This window comes from Conger conger, chromosome 14 (assembly GCF_963514075.1).
Source record: "Conger conger chromosome 14, fConCon1.1, whole genome shotgun sequence".
NCBI classification, from domain to species: domain Eukaryota; kingdom Metazoa; phylum Chordata; class Actinopteri; order Anguilliformes; family Congridae; genus Conger; species Conger conger.
This window is the reverse complement of record NC_083773.1, coordinates 21,909,700-21,927,132: the sequence shown is the minus strand read 5'-3', so window position 1 is coordinate 21,927,132 and position 17,433 is coordinate 21,909,700. Positions and strand designations below refer to the sequence as shown.

Here is a 17,433-nt window from a genome sequence, read left to right as displayed (position 1 = left end):
TCACCATGTCACACGTTTCTCACCAGCTCTGGATCTTTGGCCGTTGAGTCACACTGCCCGTTCCTGGGTTTCTTCAGGGGTCTCCACTCCCCACCCTGGTCAAAGGTCACCATAGTCTGTGCAGAGCCATCTGGGGCACAGAACACAGGGGGTCACCATTTTGTTAAAAGGTAACAAAATTATGATTCAAAAGGCAGAAAAGGTAGCTCTGTCATGCATGGAGAAAGCCACAGTATAGGTTTGGTTTCGTATTTGCGTTATGTGCTCTGGCCCTGAGAAAACGTGATGGCCAAGTTAGGACAGTGGGAAAAATAAAATCTAATTAGACACAGACATTTTGGATAAAAGCCCATTTTCCTGGACTGAAGAACCTGAAGCTGGGTCAAAGTCTGTCATTCCTGCATGATCCAAAGCAGAGATCCAAAACAAGAGAGGAACGGTTGAGGGAACATAAAACCAATGTTCTGGAAAGGCCATTACAGTCCGCTCTACCAACACACCTCTATTCCACAGAGCATCTGTGGTCTGTACAGCAGCTCGCAAGAACAAGACAAGACAAGAATCCTGCCAAAAATGAGCAGTAAAAATAACTTAAAAGACAACAGGGCACATTTCTGCATTGCCAATGGCAGGGGGATGCAGAAAATTCAGACTGAATGCAGCATGAATAAATTTGATGAGTTTAAAGAAAACCCTTGGCATATGACGATTTGTTGGATCTCAGGGCAGCTTTAGTAGTATTAAAATTAGGTATAAGATATCTTGGTTTCAGTCCAGCCGTGGTGCTGTGGGGATAGACTGGGAGGCCACGCAACACTGTATCGGTTCTGCCTCCATCTGCATTGCTCTCAGGAGTGATGGCTCTAAATTGGCTTTTCTTCCAGTAGGAATTCAGCCAAGACGCCCAGCACAGGAGCTCAGCTGCAGGCTAGGGGCCACTGGCACGCTGAGTGCCCCCCGGCGATATTCAGCTGGTGGACTGTAGCAGTGATGGGGGCGCAGACGGCCCTGTGTCTCTGAGACTGCTCATTTGTCTGTGCGCTAGGACTGATAAAGAGATGCAGAGTTTAAATCAGGATAGTGTTACACAGCAGCTGGCTCGGTTTCAGCCTCCATATGGAGCAGGCTGACTGCGCCACAGTTACCCACACAGAGAAACAAACACTCAAACTACTGATTACTGCCTCCTCTTTTTGGTGTGTGTGTGTGTGTGTGTGTGTGTGTGTGTGTGTGTGTGTGTATGTCTTCATACAGCATGTATGCACGTGTAAGTGTGTGTGCACGTGAGCCCTTTTGTATGCATGTGCGAATGCATGTACGCGTATGCGTGTGTGAATCCTGCGCCAGTATACTTTGTGTTTGTGGTGGTGGGTGTGTGTGTGTGTGTGTGCGCGCGCATCTCACCCTCAGCCAGGACGCTGGTCATGTAGACCCCTCGCAGAGAGGTGACGTTGGTGAAGTCCGTGTCGCCCCCGGTGGTGGTGTAGAGGTGGCGCTCCAGAGATTTGGAGTAAACCGTGCCGCGGTCATCTGACACAAAGATGGTGCCGAACCCAGTATCTGTGCGGGGAGACGTATCGTTAATAAAAGATCTTTTTAAATGTACTTTATTTTCAGAAAAAACAACCTTCATGTTTGACAAGTTTTCTCTTTATGTATGATAGATTTTATGTGATAGACGATAAAAGCATTAATTAAAAGTACACTGTTGAACGCCTCACTTATGATGCTTATCCATTACAGCAGATAGTTTGACTGATCTAGCTGGCTGGAGAGAACTCGTATGCGTACGCTAAAGGGAGTGGTTTGAAGAGGAGCCCTGACCGAGAAGAACAGAAAGCGTGAACATGGCGAACCGGAGGGGACTGACCACCGAGCTCGTCCACGTGCATGAACACCATGTCGTCATTGGCCGCCAGGATGGAGTAGAATTGCTCATGGCCCACAGGAGGAAGCTGAGCCATATTCCACGTCTCTCCCTGGTCCACCGACACGTGGATCATACGAAGGGTCCCCTGAGAGAGAGTCACACACGTGTTACATATAGATGAACACACGCATGCTGTGTCCAAATGAATCACATAAAGGGAGGAGATAAACATAAAGATATGTTAAACATCCTATATCTCACACACATTCAAGCACATACACACACACAGACTGCACACAAACATACCCACACACAAACACCCATATCCTCCCTTGTTCATTAAAACATGGATCATACCAAGTTATAAAACACCTACTCAAGAAAATAATTAAAATATCAGTGGTCAGTACCACAGAGTATTTTTAATATTTTTATTTTTATTACTTTTTATACTCCACTGAAATGACTGAGGCAAAGTCAATTCAGCACAGTTAATAAATACTGGACTGAATACAGACACCAATATACATGGATGTGTGACACACACAGACACAGACACAGACAGACAGACAGACAGACAGACAGACAGACAGACAGGACAGACAGGACAGACAGGACAGACAGAGACAGCCGTCCTTACCGTCCCAGTCATGACCGAGGCGAAGACGAATCGCCCTCCCAGGCCGAAGGAGTAGATCTTGTTGCCGATGGTTTTGAAGCTCCGCCCATAATCAGAGGTCTTCCTCAACTCCAGCATCCCTCTGTCACCTGGGGGTAACCATGGAAATGGGAGGGTTACTGGGTTTCACACACCTCAGACTTGTGGGTATATTCTTTACTGAAGTATACAGGCGAGTCACTCACTGCAAGATCCGTTTGGGTTAGTGGTGAAGAAGATGGTGTTATCCGTCCCCCTGCCATTAAAAACAGACACACGTGAGACACAAGGCCTTGGTCTTTCAGCCAGTTAAATCAGCACCTTTTTGTCCCCACTGTCGCATCTCAATCCAGCATTACATATCATTCACTTACTGTAGATGCATTCGCTAAAGGGGCATTCAGTCAGAAATCAATCATTTAGCCTTGTCAGGCCCTTGTCTCCTGAAAGGTTGGTACTTCTAGTTAATCAAACAACACTCTCTCATGTACGCTAACACGTATAAATAGAATTGTTCAAATCTAAAAGGGTAAGTCATATATTTCTGACGGAATGCACCTATGAAAACACCGTTTTCCAGGGCAACTCCCATGGCAACTATTTTGGTGTGCTATCCAATCATATAGCTGGGCGCGTCCTGGAGCAATGCAGGAACCTTTGCCAGGGTAAGAGGGAGGGCCCTGTCTGGGACATTAATTACACCCTTTGGCCTACTAGCCCACCTCCAGACTCACTGCAATGCATTGCAGCTTTAATATAGAAGTAATTTACAGTTTATCCAAGGCTACAGCTGTTTGGGCCCTGCTACCCATAAATGAAACCACAATTTAGTCACACACTCAGGGGAGTGTTTCCTCACCCTGCTGAGGAAAGCAAACATTGCCAAGTGATGTTATGTCCCTTTTCTGTTGGCAACATAACACAAATCTTACACAAAACACTGTGTATGTGACACTTGTTCAGCAGTCATTCCAGGTGAGTGCTGTTGGTCACTCTTATTTCAGTCTATCTTTAACCAAATCAGTTTAATCAAAAACTCTGCGATCCCCCATTCTGACCAGTTAGATCAAAGACTTCACTTCCTGGATAGGCCACTGCAGTGAGCCTTTACATAAAGAAGTGTTCGAGTAGTTTGGTCAGTTTCTGTATATGTAGGTGGATGTCTACACTTGATAATAGTGCGGGGGAGTTATGTATTTAGCAGAAATAAGTTGGCCAAAATCTGCAACAGAACTTTGCTTGTGGGCGGGGTACCATGATCAAACCAATTAGTTCAATAATGGTTTACGTGTCCAATCTGCACCAGTGCACAACATTGCATTTGCTAAATTCAACCATCTGTTGGGTGCATAAAATTAGCACACTGCATTAGATCTACTGAAAGTATATTTTAAGTGAGACGGCACTGAACCAAGATTCTCTCAAGTTTCCGTTCTGCATGTTCAAAGATGCAACTGCCTTCAGACTGCAGATTTAATGTTTAACAAGAACCATAGCCCAAAAAACAAAATGGACCATATCCCAAACACTTCTCCGCAGAACAAAATGGACCCAGAGACTGATTATTTGGGCCTATGGAGGGCTATTAACAGCCTTCCGGGTCCCACTGGGCCCATTCCACTGCAGTTAAATAGGTGTGGGGTACACTCTTCATTATAAGGTGTACCTACTGATAGTAAGTGATATTTCTTTTTGTAATAATTCTTTTACAGAAAGCCGAATCATAGTATATTATGCAACTGAGAAAAAGCAAGTTCTGGTTGACCATTCAGGAACATTCGTTTCAACAAAAGATTGCTTATATGGCAAGGTGTTTTAGGAAGAAACTACCATGACCTGAACACTAATACAAATACGCCCATATGACGGATCCTGAGCATGACCTAACCATCTGACATAAGCGTCCAGAATATGCTTCTACAATATTCAATACCCCCGCACCCCCCAGTCTGGCTTTTACCGCCAAATTCTGCTCCAGGATATGAGTGCAAACAATTGCAGCGGATGGGCTGAACACATAACAAACCCCTGGAAGAAAAGCTAAGCAAACAAGCACACCAGCAGAGCTGAGGAGTTCTCTCTCTTCATCAAAGGAGAACAAACACCCTTGTTTTTCTTGCATTGCAGAAACTTAATTGCAAGTGAATTTCTGACGACTCAAAAATACTCCTTAATGAATGTAGCAGAAGTTCTCAAGTCAAAGCATTCAGGATTTTATTATTATTTTTTTAAACGTAAAGGTTAAAACAATAGGACATTTTTATGGACCACTAGGGGGCACCATGCAGGTAAGAACGACACTAGAACAACTCCCTGGACTCTGCACCTGTGTTCAAATGGGACTGATTTCCCTCTTTCAATGGACGGAAGCATACATCGTCACAAGCCAAGATCCCAAGGAGATCATTTAACCCAGTTCTCTGGTGTCTGTCAAAGGGTTGGGGATTACAACCCCACAATACAATACATATCATGCAAATGTGAATTTAGAAAAAGCTTGATAATCATTCCAAAAACAAGTACCCTACCCTGTATTTTAGACTTATATTTAGACTTAAAACATATGTATACTACTCGTTTGCTACATAAAACAAAAATATTGCTAATGGGGTGAAATAGTTTCACTCATTTCAAGATTTCAAGATAATTTCACAAGCTAATATTTTCACCTTGAGGGAAAAACACAAGATTTTATGCTTCATTGCAAGACTCAAACAGACTTTTTTTGCAGTGAACCGATTATTGTACACTTGAGCAAGGTAAATAATGTGAATGGTTACAGTAAATATCCCTCTGTGTAACTGGATAGTATTTGAAGAATGTAAACTGTATTAGTCTCTAAGGAGAAGAGATTTAGCTAATGCCTGCTAATGCCTTTTTTCTCTGTTAACAATGGTCTGTATAACATCTTTGTAGTTTTCATTATCCTCGCACTGCGCGTCTTATCCTGATTCTCCTGTAAAGTCACCTTGGTTGTCCTGAAAACTGCTTCATGAATAAAATGTATTCTTATGTATTGTTATTATTATAATAACAATAATAATAATAATTATTATTATTATTATTATCATAATTTCAATATTTGAGAACAGCTCTAGTCCGTAGATGGTCTTACCATTTCACCAGACACACCATTTCATGGATCTTTTGCCAGTTTTCTCCAAAGTTTTCCGACACCCACAGATCATACTGAAGAACAGAGGGAGAGAAGGTGATCTGAGAGAGACCCCAGCAGAGTATCACCAGCAGGCAAACAGAGATATTTTAAACAGAAAATCCACTCCACCCGCTCTCAGAGCACTCAGCATGCAGTCAAGTGGATCAAAAGCAATAACTTTTGAGGTGTGTGAGAGACCTGCAGAGGTACCTGGATTTTGTGGAAACGCTTTGAAAAAATAAGTTGTTCGACAACTCCACTGCTTTCAATCACCAGGAGTGATCGTTACTTCAGGATTCAAATCTTCAGATTAGAACACCCTAATCACGTTTGTTACCTCACACCCTAAAGGGTCAATGAGGAGCAGTGTGTGTCAGGCCTTGGCCTCTAGCCACACCCCCGTCCTGGAAAGCAGGGTGAGGGGCTGTCAATCACGCGTGGCAGTGATGCTAGAAGGGATCGCGGGGTCACACATGGAGTTGCCATGGCACGGGCGAGCCCTTACAGTGACGCTGATGACCAGGAGCACGTTGCCGTCGTGCGGGTTGTAGCTGATCTGCATCAGGGGATGGAAGGGCAGGTCGGAAGGGGTGAAGCTGTTCCCAAAATCCACCGAATGGAATATTCTAGATCCCTTTCCGCCCGAGACGTCACCTGTGAGGATAACCTGTAAGGTTTGGGAGGGTCAGAGTCACAACCAAATACATGAAAGCCTGTTCCGTGCTGTTATTACACATTCCAATATAGATGTGAAATAATGCAGGCATTTTGTGGTCACATATTTCTTTACCTAAAAGCATGACTATGTTGTGTCACAGGTTGCATGTTGAAACACAGTGTTTTACCCCACCCACTGCCATTCACACAGGCCAAACAAGCTACTGCTTCTGTGTGCACTTATTTTCACTTAATTCTCGAACCGACTCTTCAAACTCTGAAAACACTGAAATGCAAGTGAGGAAGCAATTTGTAAAAAAAAAAAAAAAAAAAAAAAAATGGTGACCTACAAGGTACAATAGGCACCTTTAATGGTGAGTCCTCTACCTACCTTCCCAGAATTCTCTGGGCCAATAGCAATTCCATATTCAGTGCGGATGAAGGTGTTGTTGATGAGATTTGTGACGTCCTGAAAGGATTTCCCATAGTTCTCACTGACAGGGTGAGAGAGAGAGAGAGAGAGAGAGAGAGAGAGAGAGAGAGAGAGAGAGAGAGAGAGAGAGAGAGAGAGAGAGAGAGAGAGAGAGAGAGAGAGAGAGAGAGAGAGAGAGAGAGAGAGAGAGAGAGGGGCGGGCATTGATTTCAATAACACATATTTCGACTCAATGTAGCGCACTCCCAAAAAACAAAACACACTGCAAGTTACTTCACAATTATATCAATACTCTCATCATTTCCACTTTCCCTGATCTGTGAAACTTTAAAACGTCCCGCCCCCCCACACTCTTAAACACCAAAGCAGTGACTTTATGAGCTACTGCAAACTTAAGAAAAAGATCAATCAATTATTTTTACAGAGCCACCATTACAGAGACACCCACCTCCTGTACAGCTTTGACTGGCCAAACCTCAGCATGAAAAATGGAACCTGGAAAGTTGTCAAGGCCAGCACGACCTGTGGGGAGGATAGATTAATAGTTATTAATATGTGGAGACGTGTGAAAAACAGGATTGAGTGGGTAAGGGTGCATAAGAGACAGTGATGTCTCCATGGGCGTAGGTAATTGGTTTATTTGGTTTTTTGCAGTGGGAGGGGCACCAGTGAGAGCACAGGGGGAGGCTGGTAAGAGGTCAGCAGGAGGAGGTCACAGACCCAGCTGTCACTCACGTGGGCTCGGGGGAAAGTGTGTCACCGTGGTAACAACCCCACAGCACTGCTGTTCTATTTATGTGTGCGCTTTCATTAGGGTGGCTCATGTCTGTGTAACACTGATGAGCTCACATGGCAGCAAACCTCACAGCACACTCACACTCAGACTCAAACACACATAAACACACACATGCACAGAAGCAACACACACGCACACATATACACATACACACACAAACACACACTCACACACGGCAGCAAGCCTCACAACACACATGCACACACGCACACACATATGGCAGCCTCACTGGGAAAAGGAAATCCACTAGGGCAGCCACACACAATCTGGTAAACGCATACGTGTACACACAAAACAAATTCACATGAATGCAGCCCCAAACAACCAAGCTCTCCCACACACCAACACATGCTCTCCCACATAGACACAACCAAGCTTGCCTACATACACACATCCTCTCTCACACACAAGCTCCCAGACGCACACGAACAGATGCTTCCCCACATACACACAATCAAGCTTTCCCACATACGCACAAGCTCCCTCACACACACACACACATATTCTCTCTCACACACAAGCTCCCACATGCACACAAAAATTCGCACATGCTCTCCCAAAAACATACACACACACACAGACAGTAGGACAGAGCAGCACTGTAGGTGGAGGGAGGAACATCTGTCTCTGCGTGCTCCATCTGCTGCAGAAGGAAACTGCAGGAGCACCAAGCTACAGAGACACTGAGAGAGGGGGAGAGAGAGAGAGAGAACGGAGAAAGAGAGTGGGGGGAGAGAGAGGAAGAGAGAGAGAGAGCCAAAGAGAGAGACAGAATGTAAAGAGAGAGGGGGGGAGAGAGAGAGGCAAAGAGAGAGACAGAATGTAAAGAGAGAGAGAGAGAGTGGGAAAGAGGGGGGAGAAACAGAGAGAGCGAGAAAGCACACAAGAGAGAGGGAGAGAGACCAAGCGGGAGAGAGAGGGGGGAGAGACATGGGGAGAGAGCACAAGAGAGGGAGACAGAGACACACAGAGAAGCAATGACAGCTTTTGGCAAAGGGCCTCACCAGATGACAATTGTGCCATTTAATTAAGATCAGAATCAAAATGTGCTGCCCACAAGTTAGAGCAAGAGTGCTTATTCTACAATGAGAATGTGAAAATAGCATGTGAAATACTGTTTCTCTCTTAATCTCTCACTAACGCCCTTCCTCTTTCTCTCTTCCCCCCCCCCCCCCCCCAAACTACAATCCTCAAACTCGATGTTTTCAGTCCAGCCATGTCTGTGGCATTTTGATATGAAACCTAAGAATGCACCTCAATGTCGAAGAGACCCACAAGCTCCCAAAAACTACCTGCTGTGTAGTTCACAAAACATTTATAACACTTAAAAACACACATTAAAAATGGGTTTCTTTTAGCACTGTAATAGTGTATAAACAGCATTGATAATACATGTGTTTGGGTTTAATCCCTAGCTAATGAACTGCAGTGTTTCCCACAGTTCCTCTATGGCACTCAGAGGACCGAAGTCCAAATTTCTTGCTCCTACTTGAATGCAGGTATAAGCCAATTTGTGCGTCATAAGCACAGGATTCCCACCAGCTTCGCTCCATATTTAATCTTGAAAAAACCTTATACAGGCCAATCTTCTTATAAACACTATATTGCAGCCTACATTTGAAACCATTGTTCAACTTCTTACATGGATGTTTCTGCACACAGCTGGTTGTGTTGGGTGCCTATCGCGGATGCAGCTGGTTACAGTGATACCATGTTGGCCAGTGTTGCAAGTCATTGTGCGCTACTTCTGTTTCTCAAATGATGTCATTACAACCCCCCCCCCCCCCCTCCTCCTCCTCCTCCCAACTGCGACTCCCAGCATCGCAGTGCCAGCAATGCACCTCCGAGGAATTCAGCTCCCATTCTGAATTCTGGGGCGTGGGGTGTCATCACAAACCCCAAAACAAGGGGTTAACAGGCAGGCAGGCAGGCAGGAGCGTGTGCACGTCAGAGAGGGAGGAGTTGGTGTTCAGTGGGAGTGTTTCCCACATGGGGAGACGAGACGGCTTCTCAGAAAAGGCCGAGGCCACTGAGTGGCACAGTCTGTGGGGAGGGGCCTACACCAGCAGGGGGGGGGTGCATTTCTAACAGGAGGAGCTCTGTGTCTCCAGGCCTGCAGGACCCAGCTCTTAATGAACAAGGTAAAGCACACCTTCACCATTCTCTCAAAGGCAATGAGCACTTCACAAAACAACTGTGGTTTAAAAACAAAAACAATTTCATCCAGTGTGCACTTTAAATCATATTTTGGAATGCTCAACTACATCTACAATCCAGTCATTGCTGCAACCTCAGATGGCTATTCTGGAGAGTGCTCACTGCTCAATCTGCAGCCAGGGCTGATGTGTGTCTGAGCCTCACAGTCTTGGGTCGAATCCACACTGTGCCAGTGCCCGATAGATCCATACCAGGGCGGGTCGCAACTGGCAATTACATCTCCAGGCCATTACAAATTGGGGTGGGATCTGGATATACTCAGCCCCACATTGGCTGCCAAAAAATGAAGAAATAAATAAATACATTTGCTACATCGATTCACTCCCGTCGGCTGCCACTTTGTTTCCACCCGATGAGGTGGCCCAAACCCTTCGCACAGGAGGAACACACATCAGGTGCACAAGGCGAATGGCCAACTAGAGGAGGCAGGCAGCCATTTTTCCAGCTGAGTCTCTCCCACCCTGGGCAACATTACAGCCAATCAGGCTTTGTCCTGCAGGGCTGCTGGTCAGAGTTGGCACAGCAACAGTCTGAAAGCTACACCAGCCCATGTATTAACAGTGTATTAACAGGATCCCAGCTAACACAAAACATTCCCACAATGTTACCGCCATGTAATGGCAAAGTTATAACAAAACATTCCAACAACATTGGGAGAGCATTTTGTGTTAGCCGGGATTACCAACTGTGCCTAAACTTACTGTTGCTGGAGCGGCCACAACCAGGTTACCCATTAAACATCCTACAGGTCAGCTAGCATAGACGGGAGGAGAGGAGAGTTTCACACTGCCAGCTCCTGGCATGAAGCTGGGGATTCAGCCAGTGGAAACCAGAGGAGCTCCAGCCAATGTAAACCCAGCCTATCCGCTGTGGAATGAGGCAAATGTGAGTTCAGCAAATGGGTGTTTAACCAGGACAGGCCGTTCCACAGAATGCATGTTTGTGGTGGACTGTGTTTTACAAGTTGGTGGTTGACCTTTTGCTCCTTGGCCAGCCCAGAAAAGTCAACAATATCTACACTGTCTGACACATAGAGACAGCACGGCACACCAAATACACACACCTACGAAAGGAAGGAAACGCATACTCATGTACAGCCTGCTATTTTGGAGGGAAAATTACATTACATCCACAAGACTTCTGAGAAAATTAGATCATAAACAAAACGGGCCAGTTTGCAAGCAAGTCTTTCTGCTGCACAGCTAGTTTCTTGGGAGCTTTGAGTAGGACACTTAGCCATTGCTCTTCACTTTAATTTATACTTTTTTTCTCCCCCATGAAAGTTGGGAGGATTACAAATGTACTTTAACACCACCCAGATATGCATATGTATATTTTACATACCTAATGATAAGACCGGTGTAATTAGAGCTTTCAGTGTACCGCATAACCCCATTTTAAATAGGCTAGTTTTCATACCCTTAAGTATTACATTGGTAAAAAAACCATTAACCCAATAAACACAGAGACGCTCTGACCATGAAAAGCAATTTGCCTGAAATCATAGGTCATGGTGCAGAACAGGTGAGGATCGGACACCTCAACATCATCCAGTCCTTTTATTTAAACGGCCAAGCAGCAGGGCCAAGGACTCCAATCACGCTGCAGCAACAAGGCCAGACTTTACAATTATGTTGAAGCATAAAGAGTTTATCTCCAGCATTACTCAGTGCAAGGAAAGTCAGGTCAAATTAAATTGTTTCTGTACTGAGGGGTACAATCACTCTGATAAATTAACGTGTTCCAACACTGAGGGCACTCTTATTCAGACAAATGTGAGGCTATATCCAGAGTTTCTATTAGTTTTTCTGGTATTGATTGCTCCAGATTTCATTGTGCACTCTGACAAGAATTCCATTACACCAAGAAGGAATGTACTGAACTTGCTTCACGGTGTCTGCCTTTTCCAAGCGTTCATACAGCTATACCTCTTTTATCACACATTTCACACAATGACACGAAAATCACTCATCCATGCAAAGGACAATCAATTTAGAACTTTTAAAAAACTGCCAACCCAACACAGACTACACTGGGATGTAGTTCACGAGATGGCCGATAATATCTCTTGGCTAATATTATAAAAATATGATGAATAAATCATATATAATAATGCTGCCATTTCCACTCTCTTTCGCCCTCCTTCTCATTTTCAAACACCGGCAGGGTTACAGGATGCAGATTACACCCAGCAGAAAAAATTAAGAGAAAGAGATAGAAATACTCACCCCTGTGCCGTCCCCCACCCAAGCCAGAGAAACCGAGCCACTCAGGTCATTGAAGACGTACTGGAAAAACAGGAGAGTAATTACAGGGTTAATTATTCATATCACTGGTGCAACATGAACATGCAAACCTTGCCCGCAATTCCAAATCGGGCCCTGGTCTTCTTTTCTCCCAGGTAATTAACTGAACTAACTGAAGAGCTACTGATTGACCACACTGGCTTCACACCAGACACCCAAGTAAAGGGAGGGGGGAGCACCAGCAGTTCTTGGCCCTCTAGGACTGTGATTTGAGTAACGGGTGTGCAGACATAAACTCCCATTGGGTGCTAGCTGTACCACATGATAAACAAGAAGACTAGGGCATTGAATCTACATCCTTTCCTTGGCCAATCCCTGGCTGCAGTGATTTAATGTTGTACTGAGGCACCTGATTGTGGAAAGAATGCCAAACGTCTCAGGAGAAGCCTAAATGCCCACTAAATCTTATTTTACTCCTCTTAGCACAACAAGGAATCAATAAGGGTGAAGCTTTAGAGGAGGCCGGCGATAGGGATGCTGTGACAGGCCATGCCAGGGAGAGAAACAGTTGGGACAGAAGCATTTGTGTCATTATTATCTGAAAAACAGATTACAAAGAGCAACACAATAGAGAGACCAATTGAATATTCATCAAAGAGATAAGTAGTCCTAACAGATGAACTGGATTAGTAAACATTATTGACCTCTGGGGTTCATAAATTACATTTATAGGTATTAAAGTGGTGACTAGCACAGCAGAACCAATCACAAATAGAAACATATTAGCCTATTGAAATCAAAATATTCTATTATTAGTTTGCCCATGTATTGCGCAGATTCCCTTATCTGGAACAACTAGCAAGGTTGTTCTGGCAAGAGGAACGTTCAGAGGAGGTACAAGGACAACCCAAGACAGCCAGTAGCACAGTGATTGAGCATTCCACCGAGCAACAGCAATGTGTTCATCAATAACAGGCTTAGTCTGCACAGCAAGTAGTGCCTATAAACCAGGCTACCCATAAAACTAACATTCACTTCCATTAAATTCTATTTTATTAACCTAGCGCTCCATTCCATTAACACACATCTATGACATTAATTTGCCTACTGAAGACTGAATTGGCTATAAAAGCAGCATCGCCGTGCCTTGTGTAAAGTACTCGGTGCTTAATGATGTTCTGAGGGAACATAACTGCACCGCACCCAGGGGATTGAGTGATCAGGGGCTGCATACTGTAATAGGTTAGTGTGCCATGTGCAGGAATGCTACGCTAGCAGCCGCCCGCAGCCCGGCCCGCGGTGTCCGAGCTGCCAAGCGGAGACAGAATCGCTGACTCATTCCTCCGTGCGTTCTGCTCCCCGCAACCTCAAACAGCTTCTCTGGGAAGGCCAGCCAGCGACGGGATCTATTATTAAAGCTGGGAGAGGTTGGGTTTCCAAGGCACTGCGCCGGCACGGACGGCAGTTACCGTAACCCGACGACGGTTAAACCAAAGTTAAACATCGCGGTCCTCAGAGGGGACGCGAGAGCGGGCAGGGAACGCAGAACCTGCGGAAAAGAGCCGGCGGCGTCCAAAACATCCGGGCGTACGTTGCAGCTCAAGGGCACAACTTCAGTTTCAGCGTTGGCAGGGTTGAAATGCACAGAGCTCACAGCCTGCCAGCCGGCACCTGTAGGAGGGTCTGGGGGCATGCCCAGGCCTGGGAGAAATTCATTTTAAAGAATAGCTGTGAAGTGATTTTAGATTCCTTGTGGCTTTATTATATGAAATTATTTCTCACCATCATGCTATATTAAAGTGCTCAGCTCAGTATATTATTGGGGGACAGCAGGTATTTGGCTAGTTTTGTAATATTGGGGGTATGGTAACCCCCCCCCCCCCCCCCCCCCCCCCCCCCCCCCTTGGCCCCCCAGATTAGTGGCACCTCTCATTTTTTTATCTCTTGTGCACTTGTGATGGTTATTATTCATCAACTAGTCATTTGACTAAGCTCATTAAATGGTCACTGCAATGCAAATGTATTCAATAGAAGTATTTAATGTGATGTTTTTGACTTACTTTAAAACATGTGCATAGTTGGTGGTGCAAAATAATCTCAGCCCCCTCAAAGATCTTCACTGAAAAATGACGAAAGAAACATTCATATTCACATTAGGAAATGGTTTGAGACATGAATTGCCTGAAGGTGTAAAGAACAGCAGACAATAGGAGTTTCAACAGAGAGCAGACTAACTCCAGCCCAAATTGCAGAGAGAGTATAATTCAAACAAGTGACACAACCACAGCCGCAATGATGGCTCAGACCGGTTGATGTCTGAAATGTAAATCTCCAGTGGTTTTGATGATCCAAGCGGTACGCTGAATAGCCCGATTGCCTTTTCCTCACCGTGATATCTCTGACATCATCAAGCACAAAATCTTTTTAATGAGTGTTTTTAGTCTGTCTGGAATGTCATTCGTGGACTTTAATGTTAAACAAAAATAACTCGCTGGGAAAATGATCCCTGTAAACCAGCCTTCTGGAAAAGACGTTCATCTGAGCCCTAGTGTACAGCAAGGAAGCTGGGCCTGTCTGCCTTTCAGACACCTTTTAACCTTCACAGTACCACGGTGAATTAGGTAAAGTAAATAGTATGTCTGCGTCTGTGTGTGTGTCTGTGTCTTTATCGACATTCCCCAAGTATAACCAAAATTACACAAACACAGATCCCACTTCCGTCATGCAATTTTGTGTTGAAAGCTGACATTAGCATAATCAGCCATTTCTCCTTCCTACTCTGGCAGTGTATTGAAGTGAGTGGAACTTTGCTGTAGACAGTAAACAACGGATGCCAACAGTCATTTGAAATATATATATATTTTTTATTAAAATACATTTTTTAGCTTTCAATGCCATAGGTTCAGACAACAGCTGACTAGTTAACAGACAGCTTGTGTTGCATGTCGACACAGGGGCCCCACCACAGTAAAATAGTCACGCTTGTATAGGCTCCCCTTAATTACAGTGCCCTCCAAAAATATTGGCCCCCTGAGAAAAGATGAGCAAAAAAGAAAGCTGTAGAAAATAAATAATATTATAATACTACATATTTTGTACCATTGCTCCAATTCAATCCACACTGTCTTTTTGCATTTGGTCTGGTGGCATCTGATATACTGCTGACCAAATACCATCTTCAGCTGAACTTGATTTATCAGATTAATCAGATTTGATTAATCAGATTCAAATCAGACTGAATGAATCACTGTCAAATACTGTCACCATGTCCTAATGAACTACTGTTCTGGACAGCTGATAACAAAGATGTGGGTGGTCTCTTTCTGAGAAAGACCTGCTTAATATAATCTAGTTTACCCTATTGCAAGGTCTGCAATAGTCAGATGCAGCAAACACAGCCAGCAGTGATATTATCATGTGAAACATGTTTTTAAATCAATATATTACATAGTCAGCAAAAAACACCCTGGCCTTTAAGAAAAGTATGATGTGCCATTTCTAAATTTCACAAGATGTAAATATACAGGAATTACATTGTAGCAAATGTCAAAAACATACATTATCCCAGGAAAACAAAACAGAGAAAATCAAAGGTCCTACAGCTCTTCCTGCAGTCCTGTGGTGACCTGATTTCCCTTGACATGCCCTTGTGGAGTGGGCTCGCTCACAAACGGGCGTGGCTCGTTTCTCAGAGCTACCTATTTAGCTTTAAATTAATTTACCACCACTGGGTATTTCCAATTGGTATGAATTGTACGTTTCTGGACTTTACAGAGTTGTACAAGCTGTAATCTAGATGTTAAAGTAATAATATAAAAAAGGCTAACATGTGCTAGCTGATATGATGCCCAATATCATTTTACACAATCTAAAAATAAACGGTGCAGTGTGCACATCAAACATGAGTCGAGCGAACGTATCAGTTTTACTCTATATTAGAACATAATACCGCATGTGAATTCAATATAAAAGCATTTTTCCCCACTGATAAACATCAGAGAAAGAGTCGACTCTCTACTTCAACAAAAATGAACAGGCTGGTTTACAACACCGGCAGCCAGCTCAAGCGAGACTTCCACCCGAATCTTTGACTTTTATGACTGTCGTCTGTAGATAAAACAGGATTAGGACTCACGGCAGAAGCTGTGGAGAAGAATCTGTATTGAGGGCAGTGGGATTAAAAAGAAGAGTAAATGGAAGAGGTGGCAGGGAGAGGAGGAGAAAAGGGCAGCCTCGGGTGTCAGAAGCCAAGAGCGCTCTTCTTAGCACGTAGCCGCTAACAGCGACTTCAACCAGGACACGCAGCACACCACCAAGCCAGGCTGCTCTGCAGTGAACTGGAATGTCAGTTTAATCACAGCCAAGAAATCCCAGTGTCCCCAAATGCTTCCTCTGACCTTTCCAATGAAACCAGTGCCTGTAAGCATGCAAAAAGGCCTAATCCTCGGTCAAAAGTGTCATCGTTATGGATGAAAAAAAAAAAAATTCTACACTTTACTGAGTTTGGCTGGTGTATTGAAACCTATGAAATATTCTCAAAAAGTGTGAACCGCACCTTCCAAACCTCTTGGTTGGCTCAATTGCCCCACACAAGACCAATCAAGCACAGAAAAGTATTTGAATCCAAAACAATTTCATATTTGACCCAGGTCTAAAAAGCATCCATGTCGGTTTAAAAAAACCCAAAACATGGTGCATCTGTGATATTGGGGAAAAGAGCAGTTTGATAGTTCCCCCCCACACCCAAAGCACTGAGGAGCTAAAGTCTCAGATCCCTACTAACCCCCATAGTGTTTGCCCAGTTCAGATTACAGTGGAGCCACTCCAGCCTGACCTCAGGCATCTGACCCCCAGCTCAGGGGAGACCGGGGAAATGCAGCAATGGAGCGAGAGAGAGGGGGAGTGTTGGCAGGGATACTGTCCAGCAGCAGGGATGGGGGGATGGGGGAGGAGGAATAACTGCAGTCTGAAAAGAGGTGCTCTCTCCCCGCGAGGTGCAGAGCCCCTGCGCCTCTCCTCTGCGGCCCAGAATGCCGAGGGGATGTGGCGCCGCTCTGGGGGTGCGGAGTGTGACCCACATTTTCGCCCGGCTGACATCCTGCCTGAGCGAGAAGACGGGGGAGAGAGAGATTCAGTGCCCCGAGAACGGATGAAAGGGCCCCCTGGTGACTTACCCTCCTTTCACACACAGCACCCCCCTCCTCACCCCGCATCAGCACACAGACAGCGCTGACATGGGGAGACGCTGATCGAAAAAGCCGTTACAGGCTGGGGTTACTGCTCTATTTTAAGAGCTACAGTGACAGAGAGGGACAGAGGACGTATAGTTTACGGTACAGAAACACACACAATGCCTAAGCACAGCTGAAGGTCACCAGCCGCTCTTCACGGGTGTGTGT

At 44.8% G+C, this 17,433-nt stretch overlaps 1 protein-coding gene across 1 annotated transcript in view; it reads right to left on the bottom strand.

The window, feature by feature from the left end:
• The window catches only part of sort1a (sortilin 1a), a 42,789-nt gene that overhangs the window by 12,639 nt on the left and 12,717 nt on the right, over positions 1 to 17,433 (bottom strand). Inside the window, exons 2-11 of the mRNA XM_061220526.1 lie at positions 12,017 to 12,076; positions 7,224 to 7,297; positions 6,734 to 6,836; positions 6,191 to 6,352; positions 5,644 to 5,717; positions 2,735 to 2,784; positions 2,511 to 2,638; positions 1,871 to 2,015; positions 1,405 to 1,560; positions 24 to 130 (exon numbers count right to left, since the gene is read on the bottom strand). Coding sequence (XP_061076510.1) covers positions 24 to 130; positions 1,405 to 1,560; positions 1,871 to 2,015; positions 2,511 to 2,638; positions 2,735 to 2,784; positions 5,644 to 5,717; positions 6,191 to 6,352; positions 6,734 to 6,836; positions 7,224 to 7,297; positions 12,017 to 12,076 — 1,059 coding nt within the window. The remainder of the gene's footprint in view (positions 1 to 23; positions 131 to 1,404; positions 1,561 to 1,870; positions 2,016 to 2,510; positions 2,639 to 2,734; positions 2,785 to 5,643; positions 5,718 to 6,190; positions 6,353 to 6,733; positions 6,837 to 7,223; positions 7,298 to 12,016; positions 12,077 to 17,433) is intronic.